The sequence below is a fragment of the Hylaeus volcanicus genome, chromosome 2, assembly GCF_026283585.1.
Source record: "Hylaeus volcanicus isolate JK05 chromosome 2, UHH_iyHylVolc1.0_haploid, whole genome shotgun sequence".
NCBI lineage: Eukaryota > Metazoa > Arthropoda > Insecta > Hymenoptera > Colletidae > Hylaeus > Hylaeus volcanicus.
The window spans coordinates 32,773,417-32,797,605 of NC_071977.1; the positions used below are offsets into that span (position 1 = coordinate 32,773,417).

General features: G+C 33.9%; 6 protein-coding genes across 15 annotated transcripts; 2 read left to right on the forward strand and 4 right to left on the reverse strand.

The window, feature by feature from the left end:
• Positions 1–255: 255 nt before the first annotated feature.
• Positions 256–10,635, reverse strand: LOC128873001 (tyrosine-protein kinase Src42A). 9 transcript variants are annotated; one of them, XM_054116256.1, is made up of 8 exons: positions 9,062–10,635; positions 8,572–8,666; positions 6,915–7,752; positions 6,229–6,350; positions 5,956–6,119; positions 3,054–3,381; positions 2,614–2,949; positions 256–2,523 (listed from the first exon to the last, which is right to left on the reverse strand). In XM_054116256.1, the coding sequence occupies exons 3-8, from the start codon at positions 7,271–7,273 to the stop codon at positions 2,315–2,317; spliced, it is 1,518 nt and encodes a 505-aa protein (XP_053972231.1). In that variant the 5' UTR covers positions 7,274–7,752; positions 8,572–8,666; positions 9,062–10,635; the 3' UTR covers positions 256–2,314. The 9 variants fall into 9 exon arrangements, with proteins under 9 accessions (XP_053972231.1, XP_053972226.1, XP_053972227.1 ...); XM_054116251.1 differs by lacking the exon at positions 8,572–8,666 and having other exon boundaries at positions 6,915–7,253; positions 9,794–10,635; XM_054116252.1 differs by lacking the exon at positions 8,572–8,666 and having other exon boundaries at positions 3,054–3,375; positions 6,915–7,256; positions 9,794–10,635.
• A 137-nt stretch (positions 10,636–10,772) lies between these two features.
• LOC128873003 (ubiquitin carboxyl-terminal hydrolase 14) lies at positions 10,773–13,175 on the reverse strand. The gene is made up of 6 exons (XM_054116259.1): positions 13,008–13,175; positions 12,722–12,900; positions 12,125–12,595; positions 11,737–12,006; positions 11,362–11,647; positions 10,773–11,251 (listed from the first exon to the last, which is right to left on the reverse strand). Exons 1-6 carry the CDS (start codon positions 13,021–13,023, stop codon positions 10,977–10,979), a joined length of 1,497 nt encoding a protein of 498 aa, XP_053972234.1. The 5' UTR covers positions 13,024–13,175; the 3' UTR covers positions 10,773–10,976.
• Positions 13,005–15,823, reverse strand: LOC128873005 (guanine nucleotide-binding protein subunit beta-5). 2 transcript variants are annotated; one of them, XM_054116262.1, is made up of 6 exons: positions 15,233–15,823; positions 14,942–15,153; positions 14,738–14,874; positions 14,537–14,655; positions 14,102–14,459; positions 13,005–14,030 (listed from the first exon to the last, which is right to left on the reverse strand). In XM_054116262.1, exons 2-6 carry the CDS (start codon positions 15,045–15,047, stop codon positions 13,701–13,703), a joined length of 1,050 nt encoding a protein of 349 aa, XP_053972237.1. In that variant the 5' UTR covers positions 15,048–15,153; positions 15,233–15,823; the 3' UTR covers positions 13,005–13,700. The 2 variants fall into 2 exon arrangements, with proteins under 2 accessions (XP_053972237.1, XP_053972238.1); XM_054116263.1 differs by having other exon boundaries at positions 15,221–15,823.
• Positions 15,824–16,488: 665 nt separating this feature from the next.
• On the forward strand, positions 16,489–19,463 carry LOC128873000 (ATP synthase subunit alpha, mitochondrial). The gene is made up of 8 exons (XM_054116249.1): positions 16,489–16,673; positions 16,998–17,111; positions 17,244–17,593; positions 17,688–18,044; positions 18,120–18,501; positions 18,587–18,731; positions 18,830–18,947; positions 19,023–19,463. Exons 1-8 carry the CDS (start codon positions 16,608–16,610, stop codon positions 19,135–19,137), a joined length of 1,647 nt encoding a protein of 548 aa, XP_053972224.1. The 5' UTR covers positions 16,489–16,607; the 3' UTR covers positions 19,138–19,463.
• Positions 19,456–21,351, reverse strand: LOC128873004 (elongation factor Tu-like). Its single transcript, XM_054116261.1, has 4 exons — positions 20,727–21,351; positions 20,263–20,634; positions 19,951–20,142; positions 19,456–19,878 (listed from the first exon to the last, which is right to left on the reverse strand). The coding sequence occupies exons 1-4, from the start codon at positions 21,258–21,260 to the stop codon at positions 19,591–19,593; spliced, it is 1,386 nt and encodes a 461-aa protein (XP_053972236.1). The 5' UTR covers positions 21,261–21,351; the 3' UTR covers positions 19,456–19,590.
• A 381-nt stretch (positions 21,352–21,732) lies between these two features.
• LOC128885226 (pyruvate dehydrogenase [acetyl-transferring]-phosphatase 1, mitochondrial) lies at positions 21,733–24,047 on the forward strand. Its single transcript, XM_054139149.1, has 5 exons — positions 21,733–21,821; positions 22,083–22,347; positions 22,408–22,549; positions 22,680–23,156; positions 23,242–24,047. The coding sequence occupies exons 2-5, from the start codon at positions 22,216–22,218 to the stop codon at positions 23,922–23,924; spliced, it is 1,434 nt and encodes a 477-aa protein (XP_053995124.1). The 5' UTR covers positions 21,733–21,821; positions 22,083–22,215; the 3' UTR covers positions 23,925–24,047.
• Positions 24,048–24,189: the final 142 nt, after the last annotated feature.

Here is a 24,189-nt window from a genome sequence, read left to right on the forward strand (position 1 = left end):
GACATTGTTTACGTTTCTTTTCGAAAACAATCAATCTTCTTGCAGAGAGAATCGTGATATTTCATATTGTTAATACTGCGCCACCATTATATCCTCTGCTTTCTCTCTTTAATTAAGATTAAGAAAAGACTATTAATCAAGAAATTACCGAGTTTGCGTATAAAAATCGCATAGATATTTAATGGGTAGATGAAACCTATATATAAAAGAGCATTTCGTTACATCCAAATGAAAACTGTACAGAATATAAATATGTATGCTTATATAAAAATTTATTTTTGTACAAAATCGCCTGACATACCCTACATAAATGATTTCTGCGATTCTCCCCAACATCGGTTTCAATATTATTCGCTACGTATAGTATAATTTTTTCAAAACGATAACGTGGCAAAACACTTTCGATTAACTATCAGATAATCACAAAGACAATTAAAGTTTCTCAAAAATTTCATTTAAATGTAAAATAACCGCTAATCAAATATTGTCGTTATAAAATCTTACGTTTTCTTCTAATTATAGTAACGGTAAGATAGTAAACCAAAGAATTTGACAAGAAACGATCCATTTAAATTATTCCTGTCTAAGCGCGATACCGATGCAATTGACCTGTGCACACTTTTGGCAGTGTCTGTATTATTTTCATGTCTAAAAAATGTCAAGTTTTACATGTAGTTGACGTCGTGAAAATAATCGCGACACAGTGGTCTCCGACTAGACTAATTTGTTAAACTTATGCGTTTGAATAGAAAAGCAAAATAAACCATGTCGAGTTCCAAGTATACGCCGTACAAATTTTTTATGTCTTTTCGTAAACAAGATTGATCTTTTTTACATAGAATGGAAAATAAGTGCGCAGTTGTATTGAGATTAAAACTTCTTAAAAAAGACAAAGAAAAAGAAATATTATAAGTAAATAAATATTAGATACGATATCATACCTTTACTGTGTAAAAATGTAGACAAACTAAAGCATATACAACATGCACGTATATGTATAACATGTTTGTTTACTCTAAAACCTTTAATGAAAATGAAAAAACTACAAATTACCGATGAGTTTCCATGTACTATTCCGTAATTTTATACCGTTTAATTGTGAAATTATTATCATTATATTATTATAGTCTTTAAATATATAAAATATTAGTAAAAGTCAAAAATCCTCGAAATAAAAAATGAATAAAAATAAATTTAATTCATATGAAATCATGATAGAGTGCAATTTTAATAATAGTTAATACTAATTCTGACGCTCTAAAACTATAACGTACTACGTGTATACGATTAACTCAGAAATTCGGGCATTACGAGTTTACATGTTTCTAATAACATTAATATTAATACCCTTGTGTACTTTCTTATGTTATCTTACACATTTACTACCGTTACTATCATCAACTAAGAATCATTTTTAGGTTAGATGCATTGTTCTTAGTTAATAACGTGTTATTTTCTGAAAATGACTGACAATGAGAGTTAACATATTCGGGAAGGTTACGAAACAAATATATGTAATAGCGAAAAAGTGTTAGGTTTACATTGACTTCGATCACCAAGTTTAAAAATCTTTCCTTTTAAACATACGAAAATTAAACTATCTATAATTTCAATTTCTTAATATCCAGAAATTATTTTACTTGAAATAAAGAATGAAATGGAAGAAGGAATGATGAATCGAGACGGATGATAATCCGTCGTATCGTACACGTACAATTTAAATCCTAACGGACCATCTTTTCGAAAAGATGGAAAGTTTATTTAAATTGGCTAAACATTGTCTCAAAGATTTCTTACGTACATCAAATATTTATAATACGTTTGACTTGTATTATATCGTCAAGAGTGATGGATAACAAATTCCTACATTAAAAATGTTAACTCCCATAAATATTGTCCAAGGACATTATCGATATTCGACATTTACACGTTCGGAATAAAATTTCTTAAAATAAAATTTCATTTACGTCATCATTTTAAAAGTCATCAAAGTACCAATCTCCGTTGCATAATTACCGATGAATTGACCAAATATGTTCTACGATTTTATGGCAGCCAGAATATGTAACGAAAAGCAATCTGTATAATGATATTGCTCAAAATATAAACGACATCGTTTATCTTTTGTAGAAAGAAGACTATCGTTTACTATAAAATGTACTCTGAAATATCACAAACATCCGTGTTTTTAATCAATTGTTAATTATAGTAATCTGCATTTTTCTCGTTGCATATTCATACAGAATATCTATCATATCTTGTCAGTATCTTAACGATGCATATTATAACAAAAAATAGTACTTTATTTAGTACTTCAATATGCAGACGCTTCCTTGTACTCAGAACCTTCCAATGTAAAGAAATCCTCGAGTTTCCACTGTAGTGTTTCAAATGTTGGCCTTTTCACTGGATCTTTATTCCAACATTCTAACATAATGTCGTATAGTTGTTCTGGGCAATTTGGTGGAGCTGGCATTCTGTAACCGTGTTCTACTTGATGAAGAACCTCGGCATTTGTCATACCTGTATACGATAACATTAAGTATCTTATAGCTCCGATATCTCGTAAATAATAAACAGTATCAGTAACTCTTAATTAAAAAATCTATTTACCTGGATAAGGTATTCTGCCATAAGTGACCAGTTCACTGAGAAGGATACCGAACGACCACACGTCAGATTTAATACTGAATTTACTATAATTTGCAGCTTCCGGTGCAGTCCACTTAATAGGAAAGCGAGCTCCTACTCGAGCCTCGTATTCATTTTCTTTAATCAACCTAGCTAAACCAAAATCTGCAATCTTCACTACATTTAATTCTGCTACCAAAACATTACGAGCTGCCAAGTCTCTATGAATGTAATTTTGTGATTCAAGATATGCCATACCCGCTGCAATTTGTGCAGCCATATCAATTAGTCGTTGTAAATTTATATTTTTGCCTTTTCCTAAAATAAATAAATAAATAAAAAAAAAGATATAGTTCATATATATATATATTTATATAAATAAATAATACACGAAATACGTGTACAAAACTATTTACTATTACCTTGCAGATATTCCAATAAACTACCATTCCGCATCAATTCTGTGATAATATAAATAGGTTCTTCCAAAGTGCATACAGCATACAGTTGAATTAATTTTGCATGTCGTAATTTCTTCATAATTTGTGCTTCTGCTAAGAAATCCTTAGGATCCATAGTTCCTGGCTTGAGCGTCTTTATTGCCACTGCAGTGGTGTTATTCCATGATCCTTCCCATACCTCCCCGAATTGGCCATGGCCTAATTTTCTCACAAATTTCAGAGACGAACGATCGATCTCCCATTGATCCCGTGTGCGATGACTAAGACCCTCGGTAACAGGTTTCTCAACCTATCAACAAAGTCAAGTATGAAACAATCAATGGTTGCTGAATTTTTAAATTTTCTTAAATAAATATTTCACTATAGCGTTAATGGTAAATGTTTTGTTACGACTGACACTCTAACGAATAAGATGTGAAAAGGTCTATAGGCCATTCTAAAGTTCCTTTAAAAAGCTGGAACATTCATTTTACTTCCTGTAAATACAAACCTAATCGGAAGCCCTTTAAGGATGTTGCTTAGGCTGCATAACTGCTTATTAAGTTTGTAAGGATTTCATTATGAGAAATAACAAACAGCATATATTGCTTAAATCAAAATATCTAGTCTAATAATAATAATACCACAAAGAATAAAACAAACGAAACGGTAGCTATTACATAGGATGCAAACGATGAAAAGCGAATTTTAAATTATTTCATTTCATGCCTTTTGACATTCACGTGGTTTTTATAAAGAAAATTATTTTAAATTTAATAAAGTGTAACAGCTGATGTGTACGAGGTATAATTCAATTTATTATACGATAGATGAATTTTTATTTCTGACATACGACAATAGTTTTAGAAAGTTTTTTTTTTTTTTTAATATTCATGTGTTTATAGTTAAGAATGTAAAGTTGTTACATACAATTCCAGGAACTTAGTAATCGAACACTTATTCACAGTCAAAGACATAAATTTATATACTAACAGTTTTTCTTTTTCTTTTCTTTTTTTGTGTAGTATTATGTATTGTCAATAAAAATATAGCACCACACGTCAGCTAATTTTACAACGTAAAGTGTTGTCAATGTCTTGAAGTTGTGACATTTTAGAGAAGCAAGATATAAAAAGTTCTCAAAGAGAAATAGGTAGAAAACTTGTAAAAATTGAAGAAAAACTTCAGTCAGTAAGAGCGTTAAATAATGTAATTTACCTAGACAAAAATGTCTTTTTATTTTTATTATGAAATTTATATGCAATAGCTCGTTAAAAATTTGTCCGAAAATACATAAAATTCATTAGACGAGAAGAAAATGCATTTTAAAATTCTTCGGTGTGGGCACGAGCACAAATAAGAATTCTAAAATACATATTTTAAAGAACCGATCTATGAATTTAAATTTCATATACAGGATGTCCCGACTCGTTGTAAAAAATATATTATTTATTATATATAATGTAATATAATAATATTTTCCCTTTATATTTTGCATTTTTACCGTTTGTGCGATCGGTACTGAAAGATATAGTAGGTAATTTTGGCATAAAAGCGAAGGATACGTATTCGAGATATCCTGCATATCAAATAGATTTTAAGCACACAAATACTGGCAGTACAATTTCATGCTGTCATAATGAATTTTGATAACGATACATCGAAAGAACGCGTACAGCCATGTAACGGGATTTATATATAAACTTCTGTTGCCCTTAAATGTGTGCTTTCAATCGTACTTTTTCTAGAATTAAGCTATCGAGATTAGCGAGATAATTTAAAATTACAAAAAATGAAGTGAGTTTTCTAAATGAAAAGTGATAATCTAATGTCTTTGAAACATGATTCCATATAGGACGGGTTTATGCTGTGTATACAGGCCAAAGACATAATGGAAAGCGATCATGTTAAAAAGAAAATTAACATGTTATGTCATATTGGGACATTCAATTTACCAAGAAAATCCAGCGGGAAGTAGGGTAAGCAATAACAGAGAAACAAACAAAGTCTATTCAGAGATCAAACTTTGCAAGATTATTCATCTATCTAAAAGCAGTTTTTAAACTTTTGTATTTTTAAAAATAATTAGCAACAATATATATCATGTATAATTTTTCATTTTTGTCTAGCAATGTATGTCCTCTTGAGAGATCGATCACAAAATTTGATAAAGACTAATCTTTTTATGTATTCAGAAATATAGAAATCCTTTGATCCATCCTCGTTAATGTTATTATTATTTATTTATCGATATATTTGAATGCTTCCCGAAGGTGTTATAAACGGGAAATGTAATAAAAATTATAAAATTCGACAATTATAAAATTGAGACTAAATTTTTGTTCAATATATATGTTCTTAAATATTTGAATAGTTCTTAAAGAAAATACTGATTATCGTTATTGGTTTTTCATACGTTACATCATGTTTGTTAGCAAAGTCCAACTGGAGTTTAGACAGTGCCATAAATATGTAATACAATGGTAAAGTGTTACTTAAGAGTTGGATACAATTGTTAATATTGCTTCTATTATTCTATATACAAAATTAACCATATCGTATGCTTGTGTATAATGAAAATCAATAATATCATGCACTCGTGGACTCTTACTTTAACTTTTAGCTTTTTATTATATTTAGCTTACATTCGACATCAAGGGATTTCTACAAAGCTATCGCACATTACGATATATAACGTTTTTAAAAATGATTAGTTTCGTAAAAAAAAAACAAAAAAAAAACCAGGAGAAGCCCCTTGACGAATGTTTTTAATAACCGATATATCATTAAAAACCACTTTTATACATGCAGCAAGCTGTCTAAACTCCATTTATATGATATAGGATCATTAAAAATAGTGCATTCATAGATATGTCTGCCTTACCTGCACGCAAGGTTTGCAGAGATTTACGCACAGTCCATCGGCATCTTTACTATAATGTTCGACGAGATCCTGAAGATTCCTGAACGTGGTTCTCCTAGCAATGAAGAAACCACCTTCGTCCAATTGCCTAATACGATAATGTTTAACTGTGTCACCGTCGCGTACTAGAAAAAATGAGTAGAATAAGAGTTAAATATAGTATGAAAGTATCGTATCGTAAAAATTGAAATTAAACAATATTTGCGAAACGTATTTAATTATTCGTTAATTTACCTGAAAGAGAATAATCGTTGTGTCGACTTTCAGAATCTCTGATTAAAAATGCCCCATGGTCATTTTCCGGCAGTAATAATTTTTTTTCAGCCTCGATTCGTTTAATCTTTCTAAAGTACCATCTAAAACATAAAATTTATTCGATAAGAATAATCGATCGACGCGAAATAATACAAACAACAATTTTATAACAAATCATAATCATTTTAATATATTCTTTATTTATAGTTGTACAGGAAGAAGCAAGGGGAAGCATTGCTTATCTGAACTGATTGATAGGCAGAGGTGCTCAACCGAGTTAATAAAACTCAGAGCTGACACGAGCACTGTCAGTGAAAGCAAGGTCATATCGACTACTCAACTGTATAGAGTGAAATTCATTAGGTGAAAATGTAACAAAGAAAATTGAACAAATCAAAATTCGTTAGATTCTTTTACAAATTATATCGTATTAATAATGTTAACTCTACAATATATGTATATCTATAAGGTAGCATTGAGCACTTTCCATTTGTATAAGTAACTGTGAATTTTTATATGACTCGCATTCTTAATAGGACCATATTAAATATTCGTTCATTTGTTATATTCTATTAAAGACATAAAGCGCTTCCACACCACTGTAATTGTAAACAATTTTGTTAAAAAAAATATGTACAATAAATACAGTTAAAAATGTAACTTACGGTTCTGCTTCGATAGACTTTAACTTTGCAACATAATTGCTGGGGATATATCCTTCTTGGCGAGTTCTTTTACTTCTAGCTAGCCACCAATCTCCTTGAGTATCGTTTAAAATCTCTAGGTGTTCACCTTTTCTAAAACTTAAGTCTTCGTCTGTACGTGCATCGTAGTCATAGAGAGCTACAAAAATTTTTGCAGTTGGTACATCCGCATCTGGTATTTGTGGCATAGGTCTAATAGGATCCGGAGGCGGCGTCGGCACTGGACTAGCTTGAGAAGCGACCGCCTCTATATTCGGATTGCCTATTCTATCAGGCTTTTCTTTTTCTGTATCTGTCGGACTGCTGAAACAATTACCCATTTTTATATATAGTTTCAAATTTCTCCAATGTACAAATTCACTGTTGCCGTATCATGAAATACAAAAACTCTTTTCGCTTCTTTCGAAATTGTTCCTCCAATATTTTCACGTTTGATCCTTTTGCATGGATATCGAAGTACGATGGTGCAAATATAAAATTTTCACACCACACATGTCTCGAGACGATTTCTAATAAAATTTTAAAACATTTCTTGTACATCCATAGGTCCGTTTATATAGAATGCAGGCGTAATTATACAAGGTGAACACAAAAATGCACTATAATTTCTAAAACGTTTTATATAGAAGTCACTAAGAAAAACGAGGAAATGCATAGGAGTCTTTAAACTGCTATATAATTCATAAAATCGGTGACTCTCTTGTTGAAGCTTCTTCTCTTCTTCTTAAGAAATTAACGATTCTTCCATCGACATCTACCATAATACATATCGAACACTTGTAAATATTCGAAAGTTTCACTAAAAAAAAAAGCACAAATAATAAATGCTTCCAATGTTCATTTAAGTAACCACTCGCTCACACACAACAGTGGCACTTTCCATCGCATTGGTGTATAACGCATAACGAACCGTGATATAAAAACAGAGGTATGCTCGATTGGTGTACGCATTTTCGTCGAGTTCGCGCTGATCTAAGCTTGACGTCATAATATGGCCCGTCTATGTTTCAGGTTAGGTTACGGAACATCAATTTTATTATTATTACTATTTATTGGTACTTAGAGCTACTCGTAATGTGTATTTCACATAATTATATAAACGGCAATATGTTTCGTTCAGCGTCTATCGATCAACGAAACATTATCGTTAGATAAACAGTTCGTTTGCATTGTTCTGCACGCAACATGGAAATAAAAGCAACATTCGAGAAGAAATTTGACGCGCGTCCAAGATACTCGATCAAACATTTACGATTGCTCTATTAGTCTTGCGACTTATCTATTTATTTACTTCGTTCCGTGATTGAATAAAGTCACCTAACGACAGATCGCTTAAACTGATACTGATATAATAGAAAAAATGCTAATTCAAACGTTTCCGTTGCGATGACGTGCTTGGATCGTGCATTTCTCGACAAGGACTTATGCGATTCTAAGTACATATAAGCATATCCTGTTTTTCTATCGAACAATAAATAACGTAGTGTCTCCGTTCGAAGTAGTTTAAAAAGGTTGAAGCACAGTTTAATATTTAAGGTGTGCAAGAAACACAAATTCAAAGTCTTGAAAATGCAAAGAGGCAGAAAATAAAATACAGAAGCAAGTTTGAAACCGGTACCCCTGGTGCCTGGTGCTCCTCGTTTCACAGACACGTTAAAAGAATAACTATCGATCGAATCGCAACACACCCAACCAACGGACAAAATAACAATTCTGAAAAATTATAAAAATTTTAAGGAAAAAACACTGTTATACGGGTAATACAGCCCGCTAAATTTGAACTTGTTCCACGGACCGGCCATCACAATATTTACGAGCAACGTAAATATTCTTTCACCGGAAGATCATTTTTATTTCTATCGTCAATGTTTTAGCACTGGTACCGCGTAATAGCGAGAGTCTTGGATAGCACAACAACAACAACAACAACGAACGATGGTTAGGAAAAACGTAGACAACGTAATGGAAAGTAGCAACGTCGTCGCCATTGCATTAAATCGAATCCGTCAAAATTCTGATTTTCACATTCACGACAACGAGGACTTGCTCGAAATATAAAACACGCGGCCAATTCAACGTGAAAATGTACGATTACGTGACAAGCGTACTCTATACGGTGTTTAAAGACACCTCTGTGTCTGCGATCGCTTTATTCATCTTTGCGAGCAAATACGAAACACGAACAGACTTTTCACGAGAAACCGACAGAGAGGTGAAAACTGCTGTTAACTGGTGAAAACACCCATGGTGAAGGTAGGAAGGTACCCAACCGAACGAAATACAGCTTTCGGCCGAGTTCGGTAATATTCGGTTACCGAATTACGAATATCAGCCCGACGCCGACCGAACATTTACTATCTTGACCAGTAGCGGATTTTACTTTTCGAGGCCTGAAGCTAGCTAATTATACATATCATTTAAAGAATTCTTCTCTTTTCACGAGTGGTTTACGAAAGGAAAGTACTTAGTATAGCGAAATATATTTATTCGTTCATTCTTTCATTATTCGCTACACGATAACGTAAACGTAACGAGCAGCACTGCGATATTTTATTGAACAAATGATCTATATATGTATATCTTCAAAACTGCATACGAATTGTATTAAAATGTTTACATATTTCCTTTTTTTTTTTTTATTGTATAGATACATTTAACGAGTGGTCCATGTATTACGAAGCGATTATAATTTTTATTTTAGTTTGAATAATTGGAATGTTAACGTATTATTATTGCAATAGAAAGTAGTATATTGTAACGATCCTGTATCTGATGTGTATTATCAGATATCTGAATAGTACGATACGATCTTACCGATACAATGTAATTAATGTTATTACCTGAAAGATCTACTGAATAAACGTCGAAAGAAACTACGACCCGTTTTACGGTGCATCGTTTCAAACTCTTCGGTTTACACATCCACGTAACTGCAAAGTCTGCACGTTATTTTTTAGTATGTTACGCGACAAATGTATGGAATATTGGCAACCGCAACCGTCGATATCTCTAATAGTACTGCTTACCTATTTCAAATTATCTACCTCGCTACTTTTTCATATACATATGTACGTACGTGCGTGCGTATGTACGTATAGGAACATACCCGATTGTGCTTATACATATACGTGTCTATACAGTTTCATTTATTGCATTATCAGATTTTCTCCTACCATCCAATTATACATATAAATATTTGTATACAGATATACCGATATTTACTTGGAGAATGTATGACACGTTTAGTTTACAATATTGCTTACTAATTTGAACAATTCAATATACTATTATAATAAAATACAATTTAATTCAATTTTATCAGATTCCACTGGAAAAATTGTTCGATAATATTTCTAATAATGGGAGATAAAATTTTTCGATTACGACCATATTTTCAATAAGCCTATATGTATCTAGAATTTCATTTCACCTTTCATATACATATAATAACGTATAATAACCATAAAGTTTTTCGAATATTCCGAAATGGTCACTTCTTTTCTGCTTTTGTCAAAAGTTACAAACATAACGATACGATTAGGAATAAACTTTGTACATAAATACTATACACCTATACATGTTAACTTTATACGGGAAATAATGTCGTATAGAAATATTAAAATTGATTTTACAGAACTGATTATGCGTTTTATGATAGTTTTATTCTAATATCGTAAAAGAACACCTTAATAATTTACAATACTCGATCGCTCGGATTTTCTTTTAAAGATTTATTATCACCATTTTTTCGTTTAAGCGTATAGAATTAACCAACAGATTTTGTATATTTGTATCGCACAAAAATCATGTACGCAGGTGTATCATTGTTTGATTTTCATGATTTATTAAAAAAATGTTACAATCGCTATTGCAAACAGTAGTTGATAGTATCATACGATTGAAATTATATTAAGATATTCGTTTGTATAAAAAAAAAGAAAAATGCATTTTCCTAACAGATGCAAAGTGGAAGTTTAGTTACAGTCGTTTAGTTTGCAAGGACATGTTTTTGTTGTACAAGAATTACTTGGTATTTGAATCTTCGTTGTTATCCGTATCGGGTATTTCTAAAACTTTTGGACCATAAAGAAGAACGTATGCGCAATGCCAATCACCACCTCCACTGAGTCTCAGCACTTCTTCGCTGGTTACAGAGCTAACAATTTCATCGTCGCACTTTAACCAAATATCATTTTTTTGACGAACCCAAGCTACATAGTGGCCGCTACTACTCGACCGTCCCCTATGCGTTAAAACTGCTTGTAACGTGTAATAGCCACTGTTGTTCGATCCTAAATCTGTAATTTTAATAGCACAAATGATAGACCGGCTTACCAAAAAAGCTTACCGATACTTGATTATATGTAATCTGCAAAATTCATTTGCAATTTGAATACGAATTTATTACCATCCGGAAACCAAAACGGCAGTTGCTTCATTTTCTTATTATTTCCTTTGTTTTTGTTATCTTTTACGTTACGTGATTCTTCTACTAAACTATCTTCGTATTCTTTAAATTTCTCACGCATAGGAGTCAGTTTACTTTGAAGTTCGCTGCTACACAACTCGAAAGCATCGAATTCAAGAGGAAATTTTACATCTTTTAGAATTTTCGCATTAATTGCTTCTTTCTCTTTATAATAAAAACGTACAAATTGAATAGTTAAATACGCTGGCAGTCTGCTAATTTTTGACTGTAAAACAAATTTATATCGTGTTTAACGAGAAAAATTGTCGATCTGAAAATAAAATTCTTATGTTACACTGCACATCATTTTTTTACCGTTTTTGTATACACCGCATCTCTGCCTAGAGTCGATGACATTTTTGTAATTTGTTCTTGCATCTTATTTCTAAGTCCAGAATGCATGTATTTAACTTCCGTTGAAATAAAACAGCTTAATTGTAAAAATTCTTCCTTTCCTTTAGTGGGGGGTTCGTCTTCAGATTCTACACATTTTAATTCCGTGTCGAACGTTCCTCCGAAATACTGCTCGATCAACGATCGAGGCTTACTATTTTTTCCGTTGTCGTCCGAAGTCGCAGGATTATCCTACGATCATTTAATATTTACGAATTATCGATTGCGCGTAATTCATATTATAAGCGTATAATAACCTGCAAACATTCGTAAAACTTAATACAACGTAATAATGTAAATATTTATGAACCTTCGCCGGTAATTTTTGTTGCAACATTCTAATAATTTCGGTCCAACATTCGTTAGCGTCTTGTTGTTGAAATCCGCCATGTTCAGATTTCTCGGCGAATCTTGGAAATGCCAAGTGCATCATTTGAACGAGAACAACAGGTGGCAAAGACGATCCCTTATCCATACTATCGTAAAGATCTCTTAAAGCAGCGGTTATACTTTGCGCGGGTACAGGTACGAGCGACGTACCCGAAACAGCTGCGAATCCACCTGAAAAATGTTTTAAAGCATCTCGCAATTCAGGGACAGTTTTCAAGCACTGTACAGTCGCGTTAAGATAACACGTATTTCCTAAATTTGTTAAACCAGCAGGTAGATCTAAGGCTGTGGCTAATTCAGATTCGTTCATGTCTTCTAAAAATAATGGTTTTTCCGTAGGCTCTACTGGCACGTCTTCCTCTTTGGAACCCATCATCAAGACCGTAATTCCCTGTAATAACAACGTAATTCACAAAGTTGAACCTACGAGATGTTGATATTTAAAATTTTCCCTTTTATACATTATATCTAATACTAATAGGAACACTAGTATCGACTACTTAAATTGTGCCCTTACATCTTTTAATTTGATGTTACCCCAATTATCATCCTTTAACGTCATTCCCTTCATCATTACTTTTTGTCTTTCAGGCTGCACTCCTGTCAGTGCAAACAGTTGTGCTTTAAACAACATTGGTTCTTCGTCTGTATTAACTTCTACGTCAGGAAAGAGCTCCTTTCCCCATTTTACTTTAACTAAAACGAAATGTTTTAAATGTCACATATTACAAACTTTTCGGTATAAAATTCAACTAGACTTTTAGGTTAGACTAGTTGAAGTTTTGAATTTTCACTGTACGTACTCAAGTATTGAGGCATATTTTTTCTTTTTTCAAATATGTTTACTTTTTGTAACTTTATACCATTCGATAGACTTAATGTGTACAATATTTCTTTATAAATTACTACAAACGTGGATAATGTGCAGCGTCAGACATTGCGTACTATACATATAAAGTAGATACGATATACGATATACGACTATAGGCTATAGAACTACACTATACCTATTCGTACGCATACGATATTCGATATACGGTACGGTACATACTTACATAGAAAACAATAGATGAAAAATAAAAGGTCATTTCATTAATCACGCAAAGTATGCGTCAATCGATCTTTTATTAAGTTTTATGTAGGATAATAACATATTTGATTAAATAGATGAACTATTCGCGCGATTTCCTATAAATTAGGACCAGCCTAAAAATGATTAATGTCAAACTATCACATTGTTATAATCGTGACATTTAATCACGATTTCTAATCTCACTTATTTTTTTTTTTTTTTTTTTTTTTACAATGTTTACGTAATGACTATAACAATGTTCTTATATTACAATAATTTACCTATCGTGTTATTTTTTGGGTATCGTACTTGAAATCAAAGGATTAATCTGATCGCGTAGGTTTTAAGATTTACATTTTGCATAAAGAAATATTTGAATTTTATCTAATGATATAACGAGATGGTAGATGTAATTCTATCGAAACTAAGCCCAAACTCGTAAAGTTGAATCCCAGCTTCCAGTAGACAGGGCAGTCCCATCTGGAGAAACTCGTAAACAAGATACACGATTTTCATGTCCATATAAAAACGCAACTCGTTGACATTTTAAAGTATCCCATATATTTACAGTGTAATCATTGTAACCCGCGAAAAGTAGACGTCCGCTAACGCTCAAGTCAACAGCATTTGCCCCAAATATTATACTTTCTTTTGCGTAAACTGCTATTTCTCTATCGGCGCGTAAATCGAACAGACGACAAGTTGCATCGTCGGAACCTGTCGCTACCGCATCGCCACCAGGATGAAATTTTACCTAAATTTAACGTAACATTACATTCTGCTGTAATATCGTTAGTGTAATAAATATAACGAACTTTTACATACAGAGTTAACATCGGATTGGTGCCCTTCGAAACTTTGAACGCATTGACCGGTGCGCATATCCCATATCAGAACCATTTTATCACAACTACCAGAAACAAATGTGTTGCCAGTTTCGCTTGGTGCTAAATCGATGGACATAACATCACTGGAATGACCAAGAAAGCTTTGCAACAGTTGACCGCTTTCCACATCCCATAAAGAGCACGAACTATCTCCGCTACCCGTTAAAATTTGTTGATCGCTATTAGGAAATACGCAACAAGACATGTAAGATGTATGCGTAGCAACAGTTTTTTTTCGAGTCGACGGTTCATCTTCCGAACTTAAAGAATATACCGTAACTTTATTATCTAATCCTCTGCAAACAATAAATAAAATGTTTAAAATACTATAAAAATAATTCATTGTCGTAGCAGTTGTACATGAACTTAATACCCGCAAGCAACAAGAGTACCGCTTGGAGCGTAAGCGCATGCCATAACCCAGATAGTTGGCATGGTAAGCGCGTATTCTTTATTTGTCGTAAAAGCATCCCATATTATCATTTTGCCATCCTAGAACAATTGCAATACGAAAGAATATATTAAAGTATTACACGTTAAATACTAAAATTAACCGGTATTATAGGTGTCCGACCTGCGAAGAAGAAACGATATGACGTTTATCGGGTGACCAATCGGAGCAAAGAACTTTTGCTTGGTGACCTTTTAAAACACGACGTGGTTTCACATTACTACAACTAATCGCTTCGAGTCTATCTGCTACACTGGCAACTGAAATAATAACATTAATAAAGATTATCAAAAGGATCGATTTTTAAAGATATTCTAAGCTACTTACGGGTGATATCGTTTAATTTCTGTCGTTCATCTTCTAAGCGTATTTTTAAACTTTCAGCTTCTTTTGCTAATCTCTCTATATGTTCAGATTCAGTGGCAGAATCCATATTTTTAGTTTAAAGATACCAAGTACCAGTTAATAAAAAGTAAGCAGTTTCGATATACAGATTGCCATTTGAGTATGTATCCTATTATAAATCAGCCTTTGTTTACCTGAAATATGCTGTCTAAGTAAAACAATTTCCACGACATTGCATATAAATTGTAAACATTGAATTACCAGTCTTGTTACCTGCCGTTTTCAAGTAAGAAACACGGACAAAGTATAATTATTCATAAAACGATAAACATCTTTCTGCATGGACGAAATTTTTAAACTTTTATCGCTTCTCTCCCACTGATTATTCATTTGTTTTTACCAAAAATCGGTGCCACTATCACTTTAAAACACGGCCAACACCAATAATCAATACGATACGACAATAACAAACTTTAGCGCCGGTGCAATGACGCTTTCGTATTCAACCAACTTAACCTAATAGTTTGACAGTTCATGAAAATTATAAAATTCTACACTTTCTATAAATATTGTATCGTCTTTTACGTAATAATGCCTGTTATCGATGAGATTCATCGTTAACATGAAAAATCTTTAAACTATTACTACAACGATATGTTCTCGCAACATGTATCTTATTAAGTGTGAACAATTGCGTCAAATGATGAATTGTTATTCACTTTTTAGGATAAAAATATTAAATCAAAATATTACAGAAATAAATGATGTACATAGATATGAAACGTAGAGTGTCGAGTAAAAAGTGCCGTGCATATTATATGTACAATGTACGTATATTATTTATACACACACACGGACGCGCGCGCGCGCGCGCACGCACGCACGCACGCACGCACACACACAACGCATATGTACTCTATACTCATGCATTGTCAAATCAATTTTCATGAAAATGATAGTTGTTTACTTACATGGAAATTGTATTCTACGCTTCTTGTTTAGTTTTTCTATAGTAATACCATGTCATTCGATAGACTGTATAATTTTATTGTATCGTAGAATAACCACTTCGCATTTCTACTATTCCGAAAGAAAGCTTTCGAATTATTGCTTAACCAACAACTGATAATATCTGTCACAGACTTTAACTGAATATTTTAGAGTGAAATTAACGAATTCAATATAAACTTGATCGTAACAGTTTAACAGTAATTCAACAAGTATTCAATTGCTATATAATAATGTGAGTTTTGAATTCAAATTTCCCGCTTATTTCTTTTAATGGCAGTGACAAGTTGTTGTAACCTCGTACCCAAAGTCGACTTTACTAAAATTCATATATTAGAACGTCGATTAACTAAGAGCATTCTATTAAAAAAGTTTACTTTAAATATAACTTGTCTAGAATCTTTTATGCAGAATATTGGATAGAAAATAATTTAGATAAACTAAACTAGCGCATGGATCTGGATTGGAGGTTGCGGCGCAGTCAATGGATATCGACTTCCTGCCGGTCTGGATATCAGAATCCAGAATATCAGAGTGGGGGTGAACGGAACGTTCTTCTGCTCACTTCTGTTCGTTTCTGTCTTGATCGTTCTTCGCTTCTGAATAAGTAGTCCGGTTGACGGGCCTTCGACACATCAAAATGGCTCTGTTATCTCTACGTTTGGCTTCCACGATAGCAAGACAATTTCCAAATGCTACGATTCAGGTAACTTTACTTAGGAAAATTTCTGTTCGGTAGTTTGTTCGCGTGAAATTCATCGATTAGAACATGCCGACATTTTCCACCTTGTTACAATATTACGAACCCGTGTACCACTTTACTCGATTCTCATTTTTCATTAGCGAACAAGTGTTTTCATGAATATACAACAGTTTCTGCCTAAATTTCACGATTCGAGTATTAATTGTGTCACAAACACTCCCGTCTATGGCGTATTACATAAACAGAGTGGTACCAAGTTATGTAATAAATTTTCGGTAGTATTATTTCCACGGTAGAACAATAATAAATTTTTATTTTACATTATAGGTGAAATGGCCTGCCATTGGTGCAGCTTCTTGCAAATATCATGTATCCTGCAGTCGTCGTTCAGCTGAAATTTCTTCCATCTTGGAAGAGCGTATACTTGGTTCAGCCCCAAAGGTAAACCGATCGGTTTTGCGTTAATTTGAATTAAATTTTACGTAACGCTTTATACTATTTCGATGGTCTGTCTACGGAATTTCGTTTTGAACAAAATTTTGTAATCTGTCTTTGTTTTAAATCGAATTATAGACCAATCTTGAGGAAACTGGTAGAGTGCTGAGCATTGGCGATGGTATCGCCCGTGTTTACGGTCTTAAAAACATTCAAGCCGACGAGATGGTGGAATTTAGTTCAGGGTTAAAGGGTATGGCTCTGAATTTGGAACCTGATAATGTAGGTGTTGTCGTATTCGGTAACGACAGGCACATCAAGGAAGGTGACATCGTTAAACGTACCGGAGCCATTGTTGATGTGCCTGTAGGCGAAGAATTACTGGGGCGCGTCGTAGATGCGTTAGGTAATCCTATCGACGGCAAAGGACCGCTTAACAACAAACTGAGATTCCGAATTGGTACTAAGGCGCCTGGCATTATCCCTAGGTATTTTCACTTTTAGATACAGTTACTAGTTACAGTATGAAATCGTAATTTATATTAAAAGTAATTCTTCGTGCAACTGTTTTTTTTTTTAAAGGGTGTCCGTCAGAGAACCTATGCAGACTGGAATTAAAGCTGTCGATTCTCTGGTACCTATCGGCCGTGGTCAGCGCGAGTTGATTATCGGAGACAGGCAAACTGGAAAAACTGCTCTCGCTATCGATACAATTATTAATCAGAAACGATTCAACAGTGCTGGAGATGAAAAGAAGAAGCTCTACTGTATTTATGTTGCTATCGGTCAGAAGAGATCCACCGTTGCGCAGATCGTAAAACGTTTGACGGACAGTGGGGCCATCGGCTATACCATCATTGTTTCCGCAACTGCTTCCGATGCGGCACCCCTCCAATATCTGGCCCCGTACTCTGGTTGTGCCATGGGAGAATTTTTCAGGTATGTTCAAGTTCTATAAAGTAATTATTGATTTTCAATTGATTGTATATAATTCATTTTCAACTTTTTTTACAGAGATAACGGAAAGCATGCTTTGATTATTTACGACGATTTATCGAAACAAGCAGTTGCCTACCGACAGATGTCTCTGTTGCTAAGACGACCACCCGGTCGTGAAGCCTATCCCGGCGATGTATTCTATCTTCACTCTCGTCTTCTCGAACGAGCAGCTAAGATGAACGAAAGTTTGGGTGGTGGTTCGTTAACTGCTCTACCTGTTATCGAAACACAGGCTGGCGATGTGTCTGCCTATATTCCCACAAATGTCATTTCCATCACCGACGGTCAGATCTTCTTGGAAACGGAGTTGTTTTATAAGGGTATTCGTCCAGCCATTAACGTTGGTTTATCGGTATCCCGTGTAGGATCTGCTGCTCAGACAAAGGCTATGAAACAAGTAATATTTGTTTTTATCTTATAAATTTAATAAATATCTATATAAGAATAACTATCTATACATCTGGTATATTTTTGTTCGATAGGTTGCTGGTTCCATGAAATTAGAATTGGCCCAGTATCGCGAAGTAGCAGCTTTCGCACAATTCGGTTCCGATTTGGATGCCGCGACCCAACAACTGTTAAACCGCGGTGTCAGATTGACGGAACTTTTGAAACAAGGACAATACGGTAAAAATTTATAGTAGATAATAAACTCAAGGTATATAAATATTGTTATTATATATCGACGATAATAAATGCAATTTTATTATATTGTTTTTGTTTAGTACCTATGGCTATCGAAGAGCAAGTAGCCGTCATCTACTGTGGTGTCCGCGGATACCTTGACAAGATGGAACCCACAAAAATTACCGCCTTTGAAAAAGAATTCCTTGCCCACATCAGGTATCTACTTTGAATTGGTTATGGTACTCGTTTTTATTTTACTCGAATTAATAATTTTACCATTCGATATTTTAGATCTACTCAACGAGATCTCCTAGACACCATCGCTAAAGAAAACACAATTAGCGAAGCGTCCGATGCCAAAATGAAGAAAATCGTTACTGACTTCCTTGCGGCTTTCTCGGGTTAAAGTTCAAGTGTCAGTATAAATAAGTAAATAAATAAATAATATTTCTCTGCTATGCAGGAGCCATGTGCAAACGATATTCATCGTTATAATAAATCTTGATGTATACCATTTGCACATTACAAATATTATTACAAAGAATTCCACATTCGAACGCAAACATGATAGTCCTATACAAATGCTTAAACACATTACAACACATTATCAAACCTAAGATATTGTGATTTTGATTATTACGAACAGATATTTCTCCTGACTAAAATTTCATCATAGCAGAAGCAGGAGGAGTGCTGGAAAGAAATGAGTAATAAAATTCTAGAATTTTTTCATATCCGTGTCATTTATTTTCCTTAATATAACGCCAAATCTTCGTTCGTACGCTAAATTATGCGTTTTGAGTCTACAGTTCCGCGGTTTTTGCGTGTTACAGAATTAACACGGAACGGGACATGGTTATTACACAGATTTTACGTTAAGATCTTTGATTTCTACTTTATCCATTCTTTTTGCATCAACGTTTATCTCCTTCAAAATTTTTGTAATCTGTCCTGTAGCAATTGTATGATTATTTTCACGTACAGTGAAAACTTGTCCTTTTATTACCGGCATATTGAACACGAACGTTAATCTAGTTGTTGTAAATTCTCCCGGCATCAACATCGTATTTCCCTCTTTCAATAATAAATCGAAACGGCAGTATACATTCCAAGTCGAAGAATAAATTTGCGAACAAAATCCGTGTTGCTATAAAGTATAAGTTAAAGCAATTCTTTATCTGTATCTTTTATATTAGTTAATATTTGTTAAAATGAATACCTGTATAGGTTTCCGACGACCACCTTCTTCTGTACCCAACAAATACAATTGCGCTTCAAAATGGTTACTTAATGCTAGAAATTTGTGTTGACATAGTATCATTCCTCTTCGTACAGAATCCAGTTTGACACCTCTTAAAAGAATACCTACGTTTTCACCGGCGCGTGCTTCTAACACACTTTTCTGAAAAATCTAATGCAAACATATAATTTATCGCTTTATTGTTCTGACTTTTACCATATTTAAAAATTTGCTTTGTATATAATATAAATATCATTAATCCGTAAATAATAAAACAAGTTTTATTTTTACCTGTATATCTGCGAAAAAGGTACGAAACTTCGCATTGAAACCCAATAAATCTGCCTCCATATTTTTCTTTATAATCCCTTGTTTTAAAGTTCCTACCACAACTGTACCTCTACCTGGTACAGAGAAAAAATTATCGATAGGCAATACAAAAGGGGCTTCGTAATTTCTTACTGGAGTCGGTATGTAATTGTCTAAAGCGTCCAATAAGAGCTTTATGGAAGGAACCCCTAGGTTAGATTGATCTCCGTTCAAAGCGAGCAAAGCCGAACCACAAATCACTGGAGATTGCACACCGTTAAGTCCATACAATTCCAGTAACTCTCTTACTTCTAATTCCACTAATTCAGAAATTTCTGAGTCTGCTAAATCGACCTACAAGATGTTTAATATAAACCGATATGTATACAATGTATTTTTAACATACAAATGTAATATAAATACTCTAATCAATAATAAATGTTAACCTTATTGATATATACAACAACATGTTTAATTCCAATTTGTTTGATTAGTAATAAATGTTCCCTTGTTTGGGGCATAGGACCATCGTCTGCTGCCACTACTAAAATTGCACCATCCATTTGTGATGCTCCGCTAATCATATTTTTTAGAAAATCAGCATGACCAGGACAATCTGTGTGCGCGTAAGTCCTTTTATTTGTGGCATATCCAACATGAGCAATGTTTATAGTAATACCACGTTTTTTTTCCTCGGGTGCTTTGTCAATTTCATCAAACGTGACATATTTGTACCTTTTATTTGTTTCCGATACATACTTTGTTATCGCTGCTGTTAATGTTGTTTTACCATGATCTACATGCCCTATTGTGCCTACGTTACATGTTTCCTCTTTTGTTATGTTTACTTTATTACAGAAGTATCGTACACTTTTTTCAAATTTTGTTAAGTTATTTCTGTACTGCAATGTGTAATTCTTCCTACATACATTTTTGATAACTCTATTAAATCTTACGAGAGTACAGAAGACAGTTTTCATATTAGTATATTCTATTTATTCTATTTTATTATTATTTACTGTCAATCAACAACATTTGTATTACATAGGTATGACCGCATAACAGCTGTTCTATATATATATAGCTCATGTCCCAATGGCGCCATCGGTGAGAAAACCCCCAAGTTTCTAGCGAAAATAGTTCCCACCATTTCTGTAAGATGGCGCCACTTATACATTTATTATACTTTATTTTCCATGAATCCATAATTCATACGATTCTTTGCTTTATAACACTGCGATATATTAGTTAATATGCTAAATTTATCAATTTTATCAATAGTTATTTAATTCAGCAATATTTACCGACAGTTGTGTTAGTGGCGCTATTTAGCGAGAACAGTGGGAACTATTTTTCACTAGAAACTTGGGCATTTTCCCACCGATGGCGCCACTATAACAAAATCATCCGCTCACAGAGCTGCTCACAGAGCGCCGCTCTTAGCGAGAGGCATGAGCAATGGCAATGGCCTTTGTGGATGCACCAAGTAATACTTGACTATTGCTGTACTTATTCAATAGGTTCAAAATATTGTTGAAAATGTTAGTTTTTTATTGATATTTTCAATTTACCTAGTGTGCATTAGCATTAGTATAACGTGCACTAGTGTGCGCTGTGGGCTGTGGGGTAACTGCTATTAATTTAGTCATTGTTAAATTAACAGAAACATAAAGGGTTATGACTGAAATTAATCTAATATATCATATCTACGTAATTCGTAATATGGCAGAGTCGATGTATCGGTTATGTCATTAAAATGTCACGTAACAGAAAAACGTGTATATACATATATAACGTTACAGAAATAAAATTATTCTTGGAATAATTGGCTGGTATTTAATGTAACCTGCAAAGTAATCAACATGTATCGCGAGAACGAGAACGAGAGCTCGAAAACGTCTTAGCACAAATAGACTGCAAAAACGCAGAAATAGAATGGTCCTACAAAACGTCAGCAGTAATTTCATTAAATCTGTTAGCAATGTATGCATTAAACAAAATGAACGTAATGGTAATAAGTGCGTCCAGAGGTTATATATGGCATTGTCACGGCTTACGCCGCAAGAGGTAACGATACTTTGGTCAATTTTACTTTAGAACTTGATTAGATGTATTAAATAATTTTAGGTCACTACGGTTCTACAAGCTAATGAATATACGAAGGAATTCGACGGGCAAAGTTCCATAAAATATTACGATTCGAATCAGCTGGCATCTAATAATCCTATAGAAGATACTAGATCGGAGGCCCAATGCTTACTTACAAAAGGTACAAATGTTGTACAATGTATCGCCAAGGATACCTATTTGCAAAATATTCGTCAAACTTATACCTATTTTCTCAGAGGCATATTTCTCGATTCCGTAATATATACAACAAAAGCACACATTTATTTTAGGAATTTTATTGGGCGTATTTGACGGTCACGGAGGCGGCACGTGCGCACAAGTCGTATCGAAAAGACTTTTTCATTATATATCTGCGTGTTTGTTGCCCACAAAATTACTGAGACAATATCTAAATACGGTTAATTCGAATAATAAATTAGAACTACTTCGAATGTTTAACGATAAAGTGGAGTTTATTTCTGAGATTAAAGATCTTTATGAAACGAGTTTCTTAACTTTTATCAAGGATTTAGTAGAAGTGGAGTGTACAAGAGAATTTCAAATGGAAACAGCTTTAGAGAATGCATTTCTCAGGTTAGACAACGATTTGTCGAACGAAGCGCTTTTAAACTTAGGTAAGAAGGATACCGCTAGGACTCTCGCTGTTGCGATGTCTGGTGCTGTGGCTGCTGTTGCGCATATCGACGGTCCGCATCTTCACGTTGCCGGAGTCGGTGATTGCCAAGCGGTACTCGGTATACTTTCAGGTATAAATCTCGCTTTCGATCAATTTTTGCAAGTTCAAATCCAAGAGAACTGTAACATTTGTTTTCGTTACATATCGAATTACAGAAGACGATGGTTGGTCTGCAAAGTTAATGACCGTGGAACACAATACCGACAACCGCGCGGAAGTTGAAAGAATTTTGTCGGAACATCCGTTAAACGAAAAAGCAACTGTAATTAAAATGGAAAGGCTTCTCGGGCAATTAGCACCTCTCCGTTCCCTAGGTGATTTTCGGTATAAATGGAGCAAGAAGATTTTACAGGAAGTAGTGGTGCCGTACTTCGGTGAAGCTGCTATTCCGCCAAATTATCGTACCCCACCGTACTTAACGGCCAAACCAGAAGTGAAATATCATAGGTTAACACCTAGAGATAAATTCCTTATAATAGCAAGCGACGGTCTCTGGGATTTAATATCACCGTTGCAAGCCGTGCGTTTAGTGGGCGAACATATGAGCGGAAAAGTAACGTTAAGTCCGTTGAGATTACCTCGTAAAAATATGAAACTGTCCGATATAAACAAAATGTTGTTACAACGTAAAGAAGGTTTAAAAAAAAAGCCTCTCGATAGTAACGCGGCAACGCATCTACTTCGAAACGCACTCGGTGGTACAGAATATGGTATAGATCACACTAAATTATCGCAATTATTAACGCTACCTAGCGAAGTGGTACGGATATTTCGCGACGATATCACGATAACTGTGGTTTACATGGATTCGGAATTTTTGAGACACTGTCCTCCATGAATGCAGACTATTTTTCTATTACGTTTGTACAATCTTCTGCAACTGAAAATCATCGACGTACAGCTATCGTGTACAGTTTGTTATTTATTTAGTTAACAATAAAAACAATTTACATGACAGAAACAGTTCTCTCTGCTTATTCCCGACACTACACGTACACATTTATCGCATGCTACGTGTAATCGCATTCACTTAATTCAACGAATCATTTAAAACGATTATTCGTAAGTTTAGTTTTCCGAGGAAAGAAAGAAATATAGGGATC

What these genes read in the sequence shown, in the direction of transcription:
- LOC128873001 (XM_054116250.1), bottom strand. Translation starts at nt 9,849, where the DNA reads ATGCACCGTAAAACGGGTCGTAGTTTCTTTCGACGTTTATTCAGTAGA. An exon ending in AAGTCTATCGAAGCAGAACC is followed by an intron (nt 6,351 to 6,914) that starts GTAAGTTACATT and finishes TTTATGTTTTAG; the next exon opens with ATGGTACTTTAGAAAGATTA. An exon ending in CAACGATTATTCTCTTTCAG is followed by an intron (nt 6,120 to 6,228) that starts GTAAATTAACGA and finishes CATTTTTTCTAG; the next exon opens with TACGCGACGGTGACACAGTT.
- LOC128873003 (XM_054116259.1), bottom strand. An exon ending in AACAAAAATTACCGGCGAAG is followed by an intron (nt 12,007 to 12,124) that starts GTTCATAAATAT and finishes AAATGATCGTAG; the next exon opens with GATAATCCTGCGACTTCGGA. An exon ending in ATGCGGTGTATACAAAAACG is followed by an intron (nt 11,648 to 11,736) that starts GTAAAAAAATGA and finishes TTTGTTTTACAG; the next exon opens with TCAAAAATTAGCAGACTGCC.
- LOC128873005 (XM_054116262.1), bottom strand. Translation starts at nt 15,047, where the DNA reads ATGGATTCTGCCACTGAATCTGAACATATAGAGAGATTAGCAAAAGAA. An exon ending in GAAATTAAACGATATCACCC is followed by an intron (nt 14,875 to 14,941) that starts GTAAGTAGCTTA and finishes TTATTATTTCAG; the next exon opens with TTGCCAGTGTAGCAGATAGA. An exon ending in ATATCGTTTCTTCTTCGCAG is followed by an intron (nt 14,656 to 14,737) that starts GTCGGACACCTA and finishes CAATTGTTCTAG; the next exon opens with GATGGCAAAATGATAATATG.
- LOC128873000 (XM_054116249.1), top strand. Translation starts at nt 16,608, where the DNA reads ATGGCTCTGTTATCTCTACGTTTGGCTTCCACGATAGCAAGACAATTT. An exon ending in GCCATGGGAGAATTTTTCAG is followed by an intron (nt 18,045 to 18,119) that starts GTATGTTCAAGT and finishes CTTTTTTTACAG; the next exon opens with AGATAACGGAAAGCATGCTT. An exon ending in GAATTCCTTGCCCACATCAG is followed by an intron (nt 18,948 to 19,022) that starts GTATCTACTTTG and finishes TCGATATTTTAG; the next exon opens with ATCTACTCAACGAGATCTCC.
- LOC128873004 (XM_054116261.1), bottom strand. Translation starts at nt 21,260, where the DNA reads ATGAAAACTGTCTTCTGTACTCTCGTAAGATTTAATAGAGTTATCAAA. An exon ending in TTGTTGTATATATCAATAAG is followed by an intron (nt 20,635 to 20,726) that starts GTTAACATTTAT and finishes AACATCTTGTAG; the next exon opens with GTCGATTTAGCAGACTCAGA. An exon ending in GTCGTCGGAAACCTATACAG is followed by an intron (nt 19,879 to 19,950) that starts GTATTCATTTTA and finishes TATACTTTATAG; the next exon opens with CAACACGGATTTTGTTCGCA.
- LOC128885226 (XM_054139149.1), top strand. Translation starts at nt 22,216, where the DNA reads ATGGTCCTACAAAACGTCAGCAGTAATTTCATTAAATCTGTTAGCAAT. An exon ending in CCAATGCTTACTTACAAAAG is followed by an intron (nt 22,550 to 22,679) that starts GTACAAATGTTG and finishes CATTTATTTTAG; the next exon opens with GAATTTTATTGGGCGTATTT. An exon ending in GGTACTCGGTATACTTTCAG is followed by an intron (nt 23,157 to 23,241) that starts GTATAAATCTCG and finishes ATCGAATTACAG; the next exon opens with AAGACGATGGTTGGTCTGCA.